This window comes from Scyliorhinus canicula, chromosome 11, assembly GCF_902713615.1.
Source record: "Scyliorhinus canicula chromosome 11, sScyCan1.1, whole genome shotgun sequence".
In the NCBI taxonomy this organism is placed as follows: Eukaryota; Metazoa; Chordata; class Chondrichthyes; order Carcharhiniformes; family Scyliorhinidae; genus Scyliorhinus; species Scyliorhinus canicula.
In genome coordinates, this window is record NC_052156.1 from 47865874 (window position 1) to 47886530 (window position 20657).

At 41.8% G+C, this 20657-nt stretch overlaps 1 protein-coding gene across 23 annotated transcripts in view; it reads right to left on the reverse strand.

Moving 5' to 3' along the window:
• The window catches only part of cadpsa (Ca2+-dependent activator protein for secretion a), a 736161-nt gene that overhangs the window by 150548 nt on the left and 564956 nt on the right, over window positions 1–20657 (reverse strand). For 9 of the 23 annotated variants that reach the window (XM_038810560.1, XM_038810548.1, XM_038810546.1 and 6 more), the window contains 2 exons: window positions 8624–8730; window positions 6866–6874 (listed from right to left, as the gene is read on the reverse strand). In XM_038810560.1, coding sequence (XP_038666488.1) covers window positions 6866–6874; window positions 8624–8730 — 116 coding nt within the window. Of the gene's footprint in view, window positions 1–6865; window positions 6875–8623; window positions 8731–9571; window positions 9674–20657 lie in introns of all 23 variants that reach the window. The other 14 variants (XM_038810549.1, XM_038810541.1, XM_038810539.1 and 11 more) reach the window with 3 other exon arrangements.

Here is a 20657-nt window from a genome sequence, read left to right on the forward strand (position 1 = left end):
GCAGGTTAGGTGGATTGGCCATGATAAATTGACTTTAGTGACCAAAAAGCTGAGGAGGGGTTATTGGGTTAAGGGGATAGGGTTGAAGTGAGGGCTTAAGTGGGTCGGTGCAGACTCGATGGGCCAAATGGCCTCCTTCTGCACTGTATGTTCTATGTAGGTGCACATTCTTCCCGTGTCTGTGTGGGTTTCCTCCGGCAGCTGCGGTTTCCTCCCACAGTCCAAAGATGTGCAGGTTAGGTGGATTAGCTTTGCGAAATTGCCCCTAAGTGGGATTGTGTGGCTAGGGCAGGGGATTGGGCCTGTGTAGGGTGCTCTTTCAGAGGGTCGGTGCAGATTCGATGGGCTGAATGGCCTCATTCTGAACTGTAGGAATTCTGTGATTTCAAACAACAAACCTATTACAAGTTCCATAGCAAATTCCGCAGTAGCATGGGTCTTATTGTATGTGCAATGTGATACTATGCAAAGTTTTTGATTGTGGTCAGTAGCTGGTCTGCAAAACCAGTCTGAGTCTCCTAATATTTATCTATTTAATCGCTCAGGCTGCCAAATAATGTCGGCACCATTTTCTGCTCCAGAGTGAACGCATCACCAGCTTGACTTTGGGTGCCCAATCCTGGACTGAAAATTCCAGCCCCTGCTGTTTCAAGGGAGCAATTAATCTGATTTAGGAAAATAAAGTCTGTTAGATTCATTCAGTTCCAGAATTTAGTAATTTTGATTGTGGTCAACAGTCAGTCAAAGATAGGAAGTTCTAGCAACTAGTTTGGAGGAAACTTAAGGTGCTGTCGCTGTTTGAAATTCTGAGCCGGTATCAACTCATTCAGTGACAACAATATAAGAAACACTGTGCATATAAAAAGTGTTCCATAAAATAATAGTTTAGCATTAAATTGCAACCTTTTGCTTTTTTTAAAGGATCGACAGAGAAAGATTTCCACTGTAAATATATCACTGTTTGCCACTCATTTGTTCGGATTTCGTAAAATAACCCATGTTATAAATTGGACCTAAAATGAGGTCTGAGAATGTGATCTGCTATTACTTATCAAAGATGATGGAGATTCTCAATGCAGGTGTCAGATAATTCCAGCAACTTCAAACAAAAACTGTTCTCCTTCTCTGCATTACTGTTGCATTAATGTGCATATCTGCGGCACATTAACAAAAACAATACCTATTGATCAAGGCTGGTATGGACGACCTTGAAGACATAGAAATTTGGAACTCACAAATGAGAATAATCCAAAATAAAGAGGCTGGAAAATCGCAAGTATTGAGTATAGAAGAGATTTAAAAACACATACTCTGTAAACATAAGTCCTCAGGTGATGACAGGTGAGAACACATTCCCCAAAGTGCATTTGTTTCTGAAGATGATGCCCTGGATTCTCCACTTTGGCATGAAGCTCTGGTGGGGTGTGACTTTCAACCACTCTTCCAATTTCACTTCAACTCCGACCCCATTCCCTCTGTTGGGATCATTTGGTATCAGGCAACATCATAAGAAATAGGACCAGGAGTAGGCCATGCATCCCGTCAAGCCTGCTCCACCATTCAATAAGATGATGGCTGACCTGGTTGTGACCTTAATTGCACTTTCCTGCCTACCCCCATTACCGTTGATACTTGTTGATCAATTATCTTCCTCACGCAACCTTGAGTATATTCACTAACCCAGCCTCCAGTGCTCTCTGGAGTACAGAATTCCAAAGGCTAATTACCCTCTGAGAGTTGAAATTACTCCTCTCTCTGTCTTAAATGGGAGAACGCTGATTGTTAAATCATGTCCCCTAGTTCTAGATTCCACCTCAAGAGGAAATATCACCCCGGCATCTACCCTGTCAAGCCCCTCAGAATTTTATATGTTTCAATAAGATAATCTCTCATTCTTCTGTTCAACTTTTATTCACAAGACAACGGGCACGATCTACTGGCTGCACCTTGCCCCCCTTCACCCTCTAATGGGATCTTCGGAGACGTTATGATCTGAATCCTGCCATTGTGGGCCGGATCAGGATTTGGCAAATCCGTATATTAGTCTCACCCTAATATGCGCTCATCGAACCTACTGAGGCCCTGGGATCTAACCCCTTCACCTTGGAGACCTCAGGCGAGTGCGGTTCAGTATTAGTCCCCACTAACGGGGACCAGATGGAACAACACTTTGGGGGGGGGGGTCCCCAGGGGATTGGAGGGTCCCAGGTGATTGCCCACTGGGCAAGGTGGCACCCTGGCACTGCTGGTACCACTTGGGCACCTTGGGACTGCCACTCTGGCACTGTAAACCTGGCACCCTGGCAGTGACACCTGGATGCCAGCCTAGTACTGCCAGCTGGCAGGGGCAGTGCCTGGCTGGCAGTGCGAAGGTGCCAGGGTGGAATTTTTCCTATGCCGGATCAGGCCTGGGGATGCCCTGGCCGTGAGATATGGGGTGACGCCCCCCAACAGCCCCCTCATAAGTGAGCTGGGGCTTTGGGGGCATCTAGCGGTCGCATCGGGGGGAGGGTAGAGAAGTCGGGATGCCATTTGTAAGTGATGTCCCGATCTCCTCCTGGAGCTCCTCAGTGCAGTAAACGGGACTAAGAGCAGCCTTGGCGCGGCATTCCCCACTGAGGCCACGGATTGCAACAAAGTCCGTTAGATAACATGGTGTTTCTTGGCATTGCGAGTGCTGGGAAGCACCTTGCTAAACGCCTTCAACACAGTTAGATCGGGCCCAATGCCTTTTCTTAGGAATCAGCCGAATGAACCATCTTTGAACTGATTCAAATGCAAGTATATCTTTCCTCAATTAAGGTGATCAAAAATGAACACAGTATACTAGGGATGGTCTCACCAATGCCCTATACACCTGAAGACTTCCCTACCTTGATACTCTATCCCCCTTGCAATGAAGGCTAACGTTCCATCAGTCTTCCCAATTACTTGCCACACCTACATGCACAATTCTTGTGATTCATGAGCAAGGACACCCAGATCTCTCTATGCTGTAGCATTTTGCAGTCTCTCTACATTGAAATGACATTCTGTTTTTTGATTCTTCTTGTCAAAGTGGACAACCTTACATTTTCCCACATTATAATTCACCTACCATTTTCTGCCAACTCACGTAACTATCTACACACCTCTGCATATTCTTTGCATCCACCTCACAATTTGCCTTCCTGCCTATCTTTATATCATTAGTAAAATTGGCTATAATGCATTAATATAGATTGTAAATAGTTGAGGCCCCAGCATTAAACCCTGCGACACTTCACTGATTACAGTTTGCCAATGTGAAAATGACCCATTTATCCCCACTATATCCATATATCAAGCACATCATGAGCTCTTATCTTGTGCAGGAGCCTTTTATATTGCATCTTATCAAATACCCTTTGTAAATCCAAACACACCGGGCGCGATTCTCCGCTCCCGCGCGGCATCGGGAAGGCCGTCATGAACTCGGCGTCGGAGGCCACTCCTCGCACCCTATTCACCACCCCCCAGGGGGCTAGGAGCGGCGTTGTGAGAAACTCGGCCACCGGGCCTTGACGCTTGCGTCAAAGTGGCGCGCCGAGAATGACGCGACGGCGGCGCCTAAGTGACGTCAGCAGCGCATGCGCAGGTTGGCCGGCTCCAACCCGCGCAAGCACGGTTGCCGTCTTCCCCTCCGCTGCCCTGCAAGACGTGGCGGCTTGATCTTGTGGGGCGGCGGAGGGGAAAGAGTGCGTCTCTTGGAGACGCCGGCCCGACGATCAGTGGGCACCGATTGCGGGCCAGTCCCCTCCCGAGCACGGCCGTGGTGCTCAATCCCCTCTCCGCCCCCCACAGGCCCCAAACTTACCTTTCACGCTATGTTCACGCCGGCAGCGACCAGGTGTGGTTGCCGCCGGCGTGAACAGGTCAGGAACGTCAGGCCGCTCGACCCATCTGGGCTGGAGAATCGCCAGTCGCTGTGAAAAATGGAGAGCGGCGATTCCGCGACACACCATTTTGGGGAGGGTGGGAGAATCACGGGGGGTGCCAGGACGGCGTGTCATGATTCGCCTGGCCCTCCCACGATTCTCCCACCCGGCGTGGGGAGCAGAGAATCGCGCCCACCATACCTACTGTTTCCCCTTTATCCACCTTGCTTGCTACATTCTCAAAGAAGCTGAAGAAATTTGGCATGTCTGCATCAACCCTCAGAAACCTCTACAGATGTGCAATAGAGAGCATCCTATCGGCTGCATCATGATTTGGTATAGCAACTGCTCAGCCCAAGATCATAAGAAACTGCAGAGTATGGCAAACCTAGCCTAACACATCACACAAGCTTGCCACCCTCCCATTGATTCTGTCTACACCTCCCGCTGCCTTGGGAAGGCAGGCAGCATTGTCAGAAACCTTTAGTACCCAGGCTTTGCCCTCTTCCAGACATTTCCATCAGGCAGAAGGTACAGAAGTCTGAATACCCGCACATCCAGAAATAGGAACAGCTTCTTCGCCACAACTACTAGACTCCTCAACGAGTCTCCCTCGGACTGATCTGTTCCCTGTAAGACACTATTCACGACGCCCTATGCTGCTCTTGGTCATGTATTTGCTTTGTTTGGCCCTTGTTCCGCACTGCAACCAATTACTTATTTGTCGATTTGTTTTTTTGTCTACTGTGTACGTACTGTGTACTTGTTCGCAGAAAAATACTTTTCACTGTACTTCGGTACATGTGACAATAAATCAATCAATCAATCAAAAAAACTTTAATAAATTTGTCAAACACAATTTCCCTTTCACAAAACCATTCTGACTCTGCCTGAATGCATTCTTTTAAATGTCCTACTGCCTTCTTAATATTGAATTCTGCCATTTTTGCAATGACAGATATTAGATCAACTGACCTGTCATTTCCTGCTGTCTGCCTCCCTCCTTTCTTGAATAGGGGGTTACATTAGTGGTTTTCCAATTTGTTAGGATCTTTCCAAAATCCAGGGGATCTCTGCAGCCACTTCCTTTAAACCCCTAGGATACAGACTACAAGATCTGGGGGACTTGTCAAACTTCAGTCCAATTAGTTTCCCTAGTACTTTTTTTCTAGTTATATTGATTGTTTTAAGTTCTTCCCTCCCTTTTGCCTCTTGATTTTCTATTATTCTTGAGATGCTTTTGTGTCTTCTACTCTGAAGATAGAAAAAAAAAAAATTCTTCAACGTCTCTGTCTTTTCCTTGCTTCACATCATTAATTCCCTAGTCTTACTCTCTAAGGGACCAACACAAATGCTAGCCACTCTCTTTCTTTTCATATAGTGGAAGAAGCTTTTATAGTCTGTTTCCATATTTCTTGCTAGTTTTCTCTCATATTCCAAATCCCCCTCTCTATTTTTTTTCAGTCATCTTTTTGCTGGTTTCTAAAATTTTACCCACAGCAGCTTGTCATGCCATTCATACCACCAGGCAGGCAGTCCAATAATATGAAGAGAAAAATCCCAATGGTGTTACAGAAACACCCAAAAGATCTGAACTGGTGTCCCTTGAGGGCCTTTACCATAACTGCAACCAATTAGCAGGTAAGTGTTGGTGGTGGAATGTAGGAAGTGAATTCTGCTCTCGCGCCCATTTCTATCCAGAGAGTGACATTATTGCACAGTTACTGTTACCGACCAGGCCTACTACTACCGCCTTCTCTCTGGTGGGTAGAGGAACTACCATTATCTGGTTCTGAGAATTTTCCTTTCGGGGGTACCTTTTCTTGACCATATTGGATTTTGACAGATGTCAGTTTGAAAAATCAGTTGGTGTTTTGGGTTGTCACACCAATGGTCACTCTAGTTTGTTAATTAGTTGCTCTACTGGGGGGTTCCTCACCCAGGTATATGAATATTGGAAAATGACCTTATAAGTATTTATGCCGCATGTTGTGCAATGCTTATTTAATACGGATTACGTATATTTTATAATATTTATTTAGTTTTGTCTTCATTTCAATGCAACAATTAACATAGCATTATGATCCTTTTATTGGAAATCTTAGTAAGTGTTTCCTTCCATTTTCCTCCACACCTCTTTCTATGGTATTAACTTGTTTTGAAGTACAGTTCTACATCTACTGGCTGTCTTCAGTACTTCACCCAAATGGCCAATCTTCGTTATTTCATTCGTAAGCCTACACAGTGAATGATAGCAGGCTACATTTTCACGGAGCGCAATCAAAGCTTATTGCATTCACATAAAGTTTCTCTGCAGTACTTTAATGGAGGCACTAACCTGTTCATATGCTAATAATCAAACAGCCTACTTTTAAATCAGTTTTTCCGATTCATATATCTCTTTCCCAAATTAGTATTTTTTTGCCCCAGTGACTACATAATCTTGCAACTACATGGTGGAATGCATGATTCATCATTCATAGTCACATTGGTAGAAACAGCAAAAACATTTTTTCTGACTTTTTAATGTAATTGAGCACTGACTCATCATAATGACTCTATACTTGAGAACTGATATTTAATATAATCAGCTGCACATGAACAGACGCATCGTTCTGTATTATAAACCAAAACTGGAACGCACAGAAATCAAATCTACACAGACAAATACAGCAGATTCGGGGAAGTTTCCAAAGGGTGAAGAATGGTGTTAGGATGCAACTCCACTGCTTGACATAGCATCCACTAGTACATGCAGAGGCTGTTTGGCCAGCCCACGCAAACTATTTTTGTTACTCATTGCAAATAACAGTTCTACAAGCACTGTGTTGGCGGTTGGTAGTGGATTATTTGGAAAAAGAGTAGGAGCGGGGAAGACCCAGGTAAAATCCCATGAGGAAAAAATGATCTTTAGGACATGCACGAGACATATGGGGAGGTGACTCATTTCATTCAGATTAGTCACATACCTCTTTTCCCTGTAGTAATCCAATATTGATTGAACAGTAGGGAGGAAATTTGAATATGCAAATCAAGCATTAGTTGGGACTGGTGCATTAACTTTGTACCATATAATAAAGGCACTATGGATTCAATACTCCAGTTTCACACTTTCTTTCTACAGGTTAACATGTTCACACTCTCAATATAAACTTAAATGTCGTCCAAAATGCAGAAATTAATAGCAAGAACTGTCACACTGGAAAATGAAGCAACATTCAGAAATATTTAAAAACTAAAGACTCTGGAATAACAAATGTTTGATATTATGACTGAGGAAGGAGGCCATTTAGTGGAATTTACTTACTACATGCAATTTTTTTGATAAGTATAGTCAAATTAATTTCACAGATGAAACGAAAACTTTAACAAATGGAAACATTTCAGACTTAGAAATCCTCGAGGGAAAATATACCTTTTACAAGTTTCAGTATGGTGTAATTAAATCGGTTTATTTCTGTAAAAATCAATTTGAGTGGTATGCACAAAAGCTATGAATTCATACATGTACTCACACACAGTGTGAGTGAAAGGCTGTATATTCCATTGCCATGTACATCAGTCTGACAAAGAGGGAGAGTTTGCTGAAACCAACAACATATTTCAGGTTTGAGTGCTACCCCATTGTTGAACTGCTTAGCATTTAATAGCATTGCTTTTATTATGCATAGAGACAAATTGTCTAATGATACAGAAATTAATGTGTGCTTCTAACAGGGAAGCTAAGTTTGATGGGAACATGTATTGGCAACAGGGCTACAACATTGTAGCTCTGGTTTCCAAGACTGAATCCCTATAAGTGGCATAGCCCCCCAATCTTGAAATGTCCACTCAGTTTTGTTGGACTACCAAGGTGATTGGAATTTAATTATGCCCTACTCAGAAATTTTTTCAGTATTTAACCTGGAAGAAATATTACAGGTCAACATTAAATGTCTTGGGAAATTTGAAATCAACACTGGGATACTGGGAAAGGATCAGGAGTTTGGGGCTTGGAAACAGGTTAGAATAGTTAAATCCAGCATCAATAGAGATGCACATACAGCAGCTGACTCTATTTGCTGTGGCCCACCATGTTGTTTTTAAAGAACTTAAATAGTGTACTTATGATCAAAGCTTCTTTATCAATATTCCAGCATTTAAAATCTTAAAAGCTAGTCATGCTGAGAAGACCATGTAGGGAATGCCAAGGAATTTCATAGAGAATTATCTTCTCGGAGGTTACCCATAGTGATTCACCCGCCGTGGGAGATTATTTAAAAAACTGGATAATATCTATATGCAAATTGTACAAGATCTGTTGGAAGGAATGGAATTTGTACAATCAACGATCATACCTAGTTTAGATCCAGGTACTTTGATATACACTATCTCATTATTGAAGAGCTTCCAAGATATGAGATTTTATCTGGTCATTATATTCTAGCAACACAAATATAGCAGAAAGATGTTTGTTATTTTGGGCCAGATTGAAAGAACACATTCCAAAATAATAGCCCTTATGATTTCATTGGAAATACCATTCAAGAAGACATGCTTCTGCTAAGTTTATAACGTTGCTACTGCAACAACTAGAAGAAATCTATCACCCCGGAAAGTAAAGGTATACGAAATGATTGGGCTGAGTAACATCATGGGATTATTAAACTAATGTTTCACATTAGGAACCAGCTCCCTTAAAATGGTTTCAATAATTTAGTCTATGGCCTAGCAGGTGCAACACTCACCTCTGCATGGTGCTCTTCGTTTTGCTGCAGCACCTCAATAACCAGTTCAGCAAGACGAATTGTATCTTCCAGTTTTTTGGAGGGAGTGACTAATTGTCCTACATTTTCTGTGGTAAATAGTATTAAAAGTGAGTAACACAATACAAACTATATTTTCCTCAAGTTGCACTCTTTACAAGAAAGCGATTTCAAATTTTTTGTACTTTGATCTTTTAAGCACTTAACCTAATAAACATTTAACAAAACCAGTTTATTAAAAAAAAAGATAATATATACTATATAATTTATTCAGTACAATGCTCCAGCTAGGATTCTATCCAGTTTCAAACTTATGTTCTGATTTTCAAAATTGTGACAAATCCATGAAAATGTAAGTATACTTTAGGACATTAATGTGGGAGGTGTATTCCAATTTCTGTTGAGTCTCACATTCCTGAAAATTCGTTTAAAATTTTCTCTTGGACCCAGTGATATTTTGGGGGAAATTGAATGGTGAGTTCCATGAAAAAGTCCTCAAATGTTCAGACGAAAGTTAAGTTATAAATGCACCAGTTGAAGCAAAGAGCCAGAACACCAAAGGAAAGATCTAATTGGAACACTGTTAGCTGCCAAAAAAAATATTACTGCACAACACTGTTTACTAAAAGAACTTAAAGTCATCATGCAATATGTTATGCAGCAACACTGTTAGTTTGTGCTGACGTTATATTTGTGAATGTTGTGTGCACCAAATGCTCAACAAAGAAGGCAAAAGTATAATCTAACTTGATTTCTAGAATCTAACTTGAAATTCAACAAATCATAAAAAAGAAACATCAATTTTTTTATTAAGTTACTATCAGACCGTATTTTTCTACACCAAACTCATACAACCAAGGCAAGAAAGTCTTGTTTGAAAACAAATTTGAAAAAAAAATCAAACAACTAAAATAAAAGCTGTAACAGTACTTGGTATTTGTTTAGGCATGCCTCTGATTCTCTGACTAAGAATGTTTTGCGACGTTTTTATGGGTGGAAGTGCAGGCGGTGGTTTAGGCCAAGATCGTCGTGCTGTCATGCATGAGTGAAAGAGACAGGTAAAGTAAGCAAGCAGGCGACCAAATGAGAAATGGTACAAGTAATGGAAAACTCATATAGTGAAAAAAATATATGCATAGTTATGACAATTCAGGAGGTAATCTTGTAACTGCTAATTACAACTGTAACCAGATGTTTCGAAAGATCTCAACAATGCACCGTATAGCAGATATTTTAAGCACAACAAAATGCATGAATTTTGTCTAATATTAGGATATGCCACAAGCCATCAACTTCTCGGCATTATTTTAGTTCAGTTATGTTAAATACTGCAGTTCACTCAAATATTCAACTATACGGTTTTCTTTACAGAAACTATTTGAATTTAGTAATGAAATGGCACAGGAAATCAAATGTTCTAAAAATAATTCTCTCCTAGAGAATAGCTTCCAAATCTATTGTTAAATCAGGTATTTTGTTTATGATTTACTTATTCGATGTGTATTTGTTGTTCGTCTTCTCGATGGCTGCAATTAGGATCAACAGGAACCCTTTTCAACTTTGTCGAATGGACAATAATCTTGCAGGCTGGTTTGCTCACACATTGCAACACCCATCTGATACACATCCCAGTGAGAACAATGAGGTGCTCAGGAGGTTGTACAATGATGTGTAACCTTGCTCTATTAGGTTAACACTCAGGATTTGATTTTGAAAATTAGCTGACATCCCTGGTTATGGAGCTTTAAGATGAAGTAACTTAGTGGGATAAAGATAAGAAGCTGCAAGGAATGAATCAATGCTCTTAGCATTCCTGTCCCTTAAACGCTAATGGACCAGAGGATTGGGGAAGGTCCAAATTTGAGGCTCAAGATAAAGTTATTGCAATAGCAGCCTCAGATTTGGAAACTATTAGAAAAGGGGAAAGAAAAGGAGCGAGTGGGAAATAGTTGTCGGGCAAGGTATATAAAAATGACAAATCAGGAAAAATTAGGGAATATTCCAAAATATTAGAGATTTTGATGCTTTTATAACTATGGAGATAGACACAGTAGCTATAATGGGATTTAAGTTTGGAGAAGACAAGGAATTTAACATTCTTGTTAAAGAATATATCAGAAGAAATGTTGGGAGGGCTAAAATTTCTTGGCTGCACATTGCATTTGTGCCAGACGGCCACTGGTGCTGCTGAAATTCAGAGTCGTCTCAATATCAAAATAAGTTCAATGACCTAACAATGGTAGATAATGTAAGAGAGCTGTGACTGCGTCCTTCTCTAAGACAATAAAGGAACCCCAAACACATAACCCCCAGTTCTTACATTGAAAGTTAAGTTGGCATTCTATTTCTTTCACCTACAAACCGTGTTTGGAGTTCACTGACCAACTTTGCTCAAAACTTAACTGGACCAATCATATTGTGGCGACAGCAACAGGTCAGTGGCTGGGAATTCTGCAGTGAGTTCAGCTGCACCCCCCCCCCCCCCCCCCCCCCCACAACTCCCTGAAGCCTTCAGTTATTGAAAGACACAAGTCAGGAGCGTAATGGAATACTCTCCACCTACTCCAATGAGTGAAACTGCAACAAGTCAAGATACTCACCACCAGCTTGGACAAAACAGGCTGATTGACTGTCTTAAACGCTCACTCCCTCCACCACCTAAACACAGTGACAGCAGTGTGTACCATCTACAAAATGCACCACAACAACCTGTCAAGGATCTTTCAACAGCACCTTCTAAACCTGTGACTGTTATTACTTGTCGTAAAAGGACAAGGCAGCAGATGCATGGGAACACCACCACCGTACAAGATCCTCTGCAAGCCATGTACCATCCTGACTTGGAACTATATCACTGTTCCTTCATTTGGTCAAAATCATGGATCATTGTAGGGATGATCAACAAATGCCGGCCTTGCCAGTGATGCTCGAATCCTCGGACAGAATTAAAAAAAAACAAGCCTGCAACACTTTACATCAATCCCCCATTCACTGTTTTCCTCCAGCACCTCTCTTATTTTAGCATATTAGATGGATGCTTGTCACGTGTGATATACACTTCAAATGCTCAACATCATTTAATGCCTTGGGTCTTATTCCAGAAAACCTGGGAAAGGCAGGGAATAGGAAGTGTAAAAATAACGCCATTATGGCAATGCCCACAAGTTTTGTATTGGCATGGGGAATTCTTTGTTGCTGATTGCAGATAATTTGAACATTGAGAGAATGGAATACTTTTTCCATTTAGAAAGCACAATGACCCGGATTACTTTTGAGCAGGGTGACTTTGGGGCCCTTGAAAAATGGCAGTGGCAGGGGGGACGTGCAGCACATGCCCTGTATTTATACTGCAGTGATTGATTATAGGGCTTTGAAAGTGTAAGTTGAAAATTACCAGACTAGCGATCCCAAGAAGTCTTTTCTTCAACTTTGCATTGCCCAAGAGCATTTTTCCCCGGGCTGTCTATTGTAATAACTCAAAGTGATTTAAATGTCAATAGTCCTTTTAAAATTAAAACATTTCACTTTGGAAAGAAAAAGTCCCTAACTGCTGTTGGATTACTTTGACAAGACATTTGCTGTGGCTAAGAACAAAAGATCAGCTGATTTTTTCATTTCTACAGACTCTATTGTTTACATTCCCCCAAATTTGTTACTGTAGCTGAACCCTTTGTGAATGCTTATGTGAGTTTCAAAAGGTCCAGCATCACTTATTTCAGTGGGGGTGGAGGGGTGATGTATAAGCATTTTAATTCATAATTTTAAGAGGTTTTTGAAGCACGAGCTGTCTTTGATGTGGTTACTGAAATAGGTGGTTGGTTGTTTTGAAACATTGACTATTGCTTGGATTTATTTTTTTGTGGCCTTTCTTCAAAGGAGTTTTGTTGAGTATGGTGTTTTTGAATGAGACTTTGTTAGATTTTTTTTGAATGCCCATTTCAGGACATCCTAAGGTCTGGCCATGATAGATACTGGCTGAGTAGCTATGGGGGATACATGGGTGTGTGAGGGTATGAGGGAGCATAGAACATAGAACATACAGTGCAGTAGGAAGCCACTCGGCCCATTGAGTCTACACCGACCCGCTTAAACCCCTCACTTCCACCCTATGCCCGTAACCCAATAACCCCTCCTAACCTTTTTGGTCACTAAGGGCAATTTATCATGGCCAATCCACCTAATCTGCACATCTTTGGAAGTGGGAGCATGTCGGATATTAGTGTGCACTAAGATTATGAGGGAAATAGAAGGCACTTGGAGGTATAAGGAGACATGGGGAATGGGCAGTTGGTGGGGGTGGTGGTGAGGGAGGGTGAGGGCCTGACATCCATCTTTAAAACTGGCTAGGGCAGCACGATGGCGCAGTCACTGTTCGTGTGGAGTTTGCACATTCTTCCCGTGTTTGCGTGGGTTTCGCCCCCACAACCCAAAAGATGTGCAGGATAGGTGGATTGAACACACTAAATTGCCCCTTAATTGGAAAAAAATGAATTGGGTACTCTAAATGTATAAAAGAAAACTGGGCCAATGTCCCAGTAAATGGAGGTGGACATTCTAGCCTGCCTGTCTGGCCATTTGCTCGCCTCCATTGCCAGGCATCCCTCCGGAGGCGGAGTGCCCAACTCCATCTCCTGGCTACCTCAAAAGTAAGTATGGTGGGCCTGGTCCCTTTTAAAGGAGATTGGTATATTGAGTTTCCCAACCCAACATTCCCACTGACTCTACAGAAATCAGTTCAATGTATTCACATTAGAAGCCAATAAAGCAACATGGATGTCATCTATTACCCTCTGAACTTTGTTAAAAATTAGCACCATAACAGAATTGCGGGCCTTATTATACTATATCCTAGAAGTCATCCCAAAATGGATAAACTCTTCAGCTTTGGAGAATATGGTAGCAGGGATCTGGGGAATGCATGACGGCCGGAGTCGCTGCTTACAGCTTGGAAGGAGCCAGTTGTCAGTTGTACTGACTTCGGCAGCTACTTGCAGTGTAGGTTGGCCCTGCTCCCTCTATTCAACTGCCTCATTCTCCTCCTCATCCTTGATCATGCATTCAGGAAAAAATCTTGGAAAGCCCATACCTCTTTACACTATACCTTACTATGGGTTAAAAGTTGCAGGTGACTAGAACCAGCTTAAAGTCTATGCAACTCTTGCCAGAACAAAAAATCCCCCAAAATACAGCTATGGCTGAGAAACATTTAAAAGTCGTAAGTTCTGCAGACAACATTAAGTAGAAGAATTCCATCAGGCAAACCACTCCAGGGGGTGACTTCACAAAGTCTTGGATATCCTAGAAAAATGTCGTGAACACCAAAATTACGGTGGACAAGTGAAGGGACTTTATGAAAATCTACCCCAAGTTAGTTTTATCTGTTTTTTAATTGATGACCTGGCTACCTACTTTGGATACTCTCACCAACACCAGAAGTATGTGAGTGTACTGCAAATAATAATATTCATAATAATAGCTTATTGTCACAAATAGGCTTCAATGAAGTTACTGTGAAAAGCCGGTCTGTTCGGGGAGGCTGGTACGGGAATTAAACCTGTGCTGCTTCCTTGTTCTGCATTACAAGCCAGCTATTTAGCCCAGTGTGCTAAACCAGCCCCTGGCACTTTGGAGGCATAGCATTGAACAAAACAGACCATGATGTCGTCCAATATCCCATTATTTCTATCTTACTTGTGTATGTGTAGACTGCTGAAGGGGTGGTGAAGGAAATGGCTGATCATCCGAACTGGAAATCATAGTGGATGGAAAACAGAGCAGACACTCAGCAGGACTATGTTCCACCCCAAAATCTGGATCTGGAAATTAAGATGCATCAGAAAATATTCCTTGAATTTATGGGGTTTTCTTCACCATTAATAAAAGTCTTTACTGAGCTAGCTTGATGTTCATTTCCGGTGCTAGCTGTAGGATTGTACTGATGTCATTTGTGGCAAAAGTTGAGTACATCACAACCACGACTACCCCCCCTTAACTAATTCAGAGTATCTCAGCTGCTGGTTCGTCATCTTCCCTCTGATCTGTATCACTATGTGCACTTGTGTTGGTGTCTGCTTTAGGTTGGTGTTCAGCTGTATATTTGGCTACTTTTGGCAGTTAACTATCCTCGCTTCTTTGGAATGTAGATGGGCCATAATTAATACATTAATACAGGCACATTTAAGTACTTCATCAACGTTGCTTGCACAATCATGCCCTTTGTAAGATTTTGATAATTCTATTAATGTTCAGGGTTTTCTGTTGCTCTATAAGATCTTTGGATTCTATTCTTTAACGTCATTTTAAATTAAATGGTTCCATTTGATTTTCTGTTCGGGAGACAATGGGTAGTCAAGATACTTTACACTTAATTGTTTTCCGACTTTAAGTTGGTGAGAGTCTTGAGTTACAGCAGCTGTATGCTGTCCTAATTGCCCACAATACAGTTAGGTGATTTATGTTATCAATGTTGAAGGACTGGCTAAAAGTATTTTGAACTTTGGATAGTTTTATCTTTAAACAAAAGCCATGCATTGATTTAATTGATTAACCATATTTGTAAGATAGAACATCTATATTGGAGGGAAGCTTTTCCTTCTATTTTGACATTATGATAGGAACCATTTTTAACATTTTTCTTTCTATTTTAATACCTGTAGGGCTTGCGTTAAAATATGTTGAAGGAGATATGACTTTGTAACTGTATGGAAATGTATAGTTTGCAATTGAATGCAAACTCTGGAAAGGGAAGGAAACAGTTGTCTTTAGTCCATTTGTCTCTACTTAAGGAGCTGGGATGACGCGAGATGACTTCTACCCCCTGCCAATGGAAGAGATGAATTTGGACTGTTTCCAAATAAGGGATCCCGTAATAATGAGAAGTGGGGATAAAAGTTGGAAGACTGGAATTTTTGTTGGCACGGTGGTACCATGGCTTCTGAGGTACCACTCTTCTGGACAAAGTTCATCATCACTTTAAAGACATAGAAGAGAAAGAAATTGCCTGTGCTGGCAACGCTCAAGAGCCCCTGGGGACTTGAGGAATGAGGGACTTCAATGTTACCTTCACTCTTTTGTGTTAAATATGCACAAAATCTTGCTTAATAAATTCTGCTTGATTAATAAATATTAGTTACTGTATCTTGTTAGGTGAAGCAGAACTGAAGATCCTAGTGTTAGAAATTAAGAATTCGGAATGTTGAAATTTTAATTACAGGTGTTTTACACTTTGGAAATCTACAATCTTTTGTTTATAAACACAGTCAGGTCACATATTCCAATTCTCTTTCCATGCCTAGTGGTGCACAAGGCCTAATTTAGTCTCTTTCCATAGTTAGTTATTCCTGGAAGAGGTCGCTAGTCTGTCACCAGGGTCTTATAGCTTAAGGGGTGCCACTCATGCTCTTTATGTCAGACAATGGCATGTATGGAAGAATTTACAGTTTGACACATTCAACCTGATTAATAGTGCTATGAACGGACCTTCCTTGACCATCAGGTCCGGGGTTGGACTCGAACCCAGGGCTTATGGCTCAGAAGCAGGGATGCTTCCTACTGTGCCACAAGACCTCCAGGTCACATATTAGCAAGGTCTTTACTCTTCACCTGTAATTAGGCACCTAATTTTCTGTCAATTGCATATTGGTAAATTGCAGACAAGGTGAGCAAGCTTTTTCAAATTTGCTGGTGCTGGATGAAATCTATACCTTGCTATAGGTAGATAACAAATCTACTCCATTGTAAAAAGTACAGAAAATCTGAGCTAGGCAAGGGTGCCATATAATCCTGTCTTCCTTCTAAATGTGGCTGACAGAGCCCTTGCTGTAATTATCTTTGTGATGTTATCCATAAGCCATTTTCCATCACAATTCCATATTGCACATGTGCATTCTTTGACTTCTCAAAATCTCTAGTTAGTTGCATCCAAAGCTTAAAATGATCTTTACCGCAAATATGTAATTTTAAGTTTCTGCTTTTTCATTGCCGTTATAAATTTGCACACCTTACACTTCGCTCTAAGCAATGTGACACCTTGTCAGTTTTATTCGTGGTTTATTTAGTACTTTGGACAACATGCTTTTTGTTTCATTTCTCCAAACTGGAGAATGTCAAGACCCATATCAGTGATCAATACCTGATTTTTTTTTTACGTGTTACATGATGCAAGGCAAAGTTGTTATTAATTTCATTATACAATACCTCAGCATATTAGACCTATGATGGTTGATCCAAAGGCTTTATTTAACAAGAAACAAGATGTTATTTGAAGCAGTAGATTTTTGGAAGAAGCATAATTTCCTTTCGATTAGAACAAAAATTAATATTGAGCCAACGCAGAAGACGTTAGTTCAGGCAAAAAAAGTTTGCTCAAAGTAGTGCCTCAGGGAGAGAGAGAGGTAGAGAGAAAGAGAGGTTTAGGAAGGGAATTCCAGAACTTAGAATGTGCAGCTGAAGGCACATCTGCCAAGTGATGAAGGCGGCTGTCCATGATAAGTAAAGACAATATAAGAATGGGGCTGTATCTGAGCTGCTCCTAAAGTTTAGAAACTTAACACTTCCAATGATTTTAAAACGGAACAATGATTTTACAATATCTTATGCAAAGTGTTAGGATCCTGCAGCTCAGATACAGCCCCATTCTTATATTGTCTTTACTTATCATGGGCAGCCGCCTTCATCACTTGGCAGATGTGCCTTCAGCTGCACATTCTAAGTTCTGTAATTCCCTTGACGTTGAAGTTTAAATTAAGCAAGCGGCTTTGTCATGGATGCTGTTGAGTGTTATTGAAGCTGCACTCATCCAGGTAAGTGGAAAGCATTCTATCAAGCTCCTGACTTGTGCTTTGTAGCTGGTGGACAGGCTTTGGAAAGTCAGGAGGTGAGTTAATCGCCACAGAATTCCTACCCTCTGGCCTGCAACTATACCCACAGATTTATGTGACTGCTTCAGTACCTGAGGATCCTGAATGGTGCTGAACATTATGATAACATCAGCAAACATCCCCACTTCTGACCTTTTGATGTTGGAAAGCAACTGAAGATGGTTGGGCCCAGGGCGCTACCCTGAGGAACTCCTAGAGTGATGTCCTGGGACCGTAATGACTGACCTCCAATCACCACAACTGTCTTTCTTTGTGTCAGCTATGACTCCAACCAGTGGAGCATTTTCATCCTGATTCCCACAGACTCCAGTTTTGCTAGGGCTCCTTGATCCTACACTTGGGTCAACTGCTGCCTTGATGTCTAGGGCAGTCACTCACATTTTATTTCTGGAGTGTCGCACTTTGTCCATGTTTGGACTAAGGCTGGAATGCAGTCAGGAACTGAGAAGCCCTGGAGGAATCCAAACTGAGCGTTGGTGAGCAGGTTATTGCTGAGCAAATACAGTAAATATCTCAGTAGAAAAGCTGCTCATGAAATGCCCTGTACAACAATTACTTCAATATTTTAGATCATATATTGATCAAAATACCTGATTTAACATCTTTAGAGATAAATTGAATTGTTCACATGCACTGCTAAAAACCACCAAGGTTAAGCCCCTCGCCTTATTCTCTATCATTGTAACATAACATCTGAGCCTCTGAGGAAACAGAAGTAATGAATAATGTTTACAAATGGTTTCTTATAATAACTGCAACATTTCCAAAATCATAAATTATACATCCTTCTAATTTCTATTGATCTCTATTAAGGTTTGGGTAGATTAAATTAGGGATTAATGGCAACTCCACTGTGATTGCAAGAGTAAATTCTGATGGATGAATCATGGAAATCCAGACCAGAAGGTCATCCTTACTTTATTTCACTGTGGCTATGTTGATTAAATTGATAATCTGTATGTTAAGCAACCCCAATACAATATACCATGGGTTCTTATAGGATGAAATATCATCACAATGAACCAGGTATGGCAGTAGTTACTGGATTTTTTATACCAGCACAAATGTATTTTGATTACAGCTTTACAATAATGCTCCTGTGTGGAACCTTGGGACAATTTACTGGCTTGAAAGCACTATATAAATGGAAGCTGTTGCTGTTGATTTTAACGGTGTTTGAGGATACTTCCTTTCTTTCTAACCTCTACAAAGAAGTAGTTGGACTTGTAACAGCAACTTGGACTATTTTTCCCTTGCACCTGACAGAGTTTTGCTTCTATCTTTCACCATAGTAGCCAAAATTATATGTTTATCATGATGGCATTCTCAAGTTAACAATGACAGACAAAAATATATTTTAAAGGAATTTGATATTAAAGACATCGTCCCCAACCTTTCCTCTATCTGTTTACATTTTGCTGTATTTACAAAGTGTGATTTTGGCCACATTTGTACTGTTTGTGACTTAATGGCAATGAAAATATATAGCCATGACATGCTAATTGGGTGCCAACCTCTGCCTATGATCCCACAAAGATATTTGGGGTCGGGAAGAAGTCACTTCACTGTGCCCCGATTAATATGGGCACATCTGGGACACCTGCAGGAGGGGCTGGGAGTTGGAACAAGGGATGTTTGTCATCTGTTAGCCTGCTAATGTCACTAACCATCTGACTAGCCTCATGGATCCATGTAGGTTAATGTAAAAGTCATAGATAGTATCAAATTTAAAGTAAAAGGTTATAATTGTGACTTCCGGTGGCGGCTATGAGGGAGTAAGTCACGCATTTGGTGGCTCTCGCTCCGGTTAGACTTTAAGACCTGTTCCCCGACTTCTTTGAACTTTTGAACGCTGGAGTGAAAAACAATAGCACTCTAGATCTGAATCCATACAGAGTTGTATGGACTTAAGGAGCACAAGGGAGCGAAAACAGGCAAAGAGGGGGCTGAACAAAGGTGGTGTGGAAGCTCAAGTGGGAGGAAAGATGACCGATGAATGGACCACGGAACGGATGGTCCAGTCAGCACTGGACAACATGCTGAAGGTCATGAAAGAGAGCTTTGCAGCACTGAAGCGGGATCATTTGGAACTGCTCCAGAAAGCGGTGGAGCGACTGGACCAGAGGCTGGGCGCTCAGGATAAGAAGGTCCTGGCACTGGAGAAGACAGTGGAAGAGCAGGCGGATTTCCAAACGGTAGCGGACGTGGAAATTAGAAAGTTGAAGGAGCAACAATCAAGGCTGATGGCAAGCTGGAGAACCTGGAAAACAGGTCTCACCGGCAGAATCTGAGAATCATTGGGCTCCTGGAGGGGGCCGAGGGAGTGGATGCCATGGCATATGTGGCAGACATGCTGCAGGAGCTGGTGGGGGATGATTTCTTCCCGCGTCCATTGGAGCTGGACAGGGCACACAGAGTGCAGGCGAGGCAGCGGCGAGGCCCCCCCCCCCGGGCGATGGTGGTCGGGTTCCATAGGTTCGTGGACAAGGAGCGGGTTCTACAGTGGGCCAAGAGCACGAAGAGCTGCTCACGGAACAACAGTGTCCTGCGCATCTGCCAGGATCTGAGCCAGGAGGTGGCCAGAAGGAGGGCAGCCTACAGACAAATTAAAGAGATCCTGTTTTGAAAAGGTCAAGTCCAGGCTACTTTTCCCGGCGTGGCTTTGGGTCACATACCGGGAACAGCAACATTATTTTGACGACCCGGAGGAAGCGATGGACTTCGCTAAGGGGCATGGACTGGTGCCGAACTGAGGATCCATGGACTCAAATTAGAGTATATTAAGGGATGTTTGCATTTGTTCGCAGATTGCCCTTCGTGTTAGCGATGTCGTTCGGCATGCTCTTTTACTTAAAATTGGGGATGTTCTTGTGTTTGTGTTTGCCTGTTTGAAAGTTTTAAAGTTGAAGCCAAAGTTAGAGTTAAAGTTTGTTATTGGGTGCTGGGGGGGCTGTGCAGGTTCTTTTTGCTATTTTTCTAGGAATGTTGGGAGGGGGGTGGGTGGTAGCGCCCACCTCATTACACAGTTTGAATTGCACTATTGTGGGGGCGAGCTTTGTTCTTTGTTTGTTTTCTCTTTGTTTTGGTCCCAGAGCGATTGCTCGAACAGGGCTGTTCTGGGGAGGTGGTGTCGATGG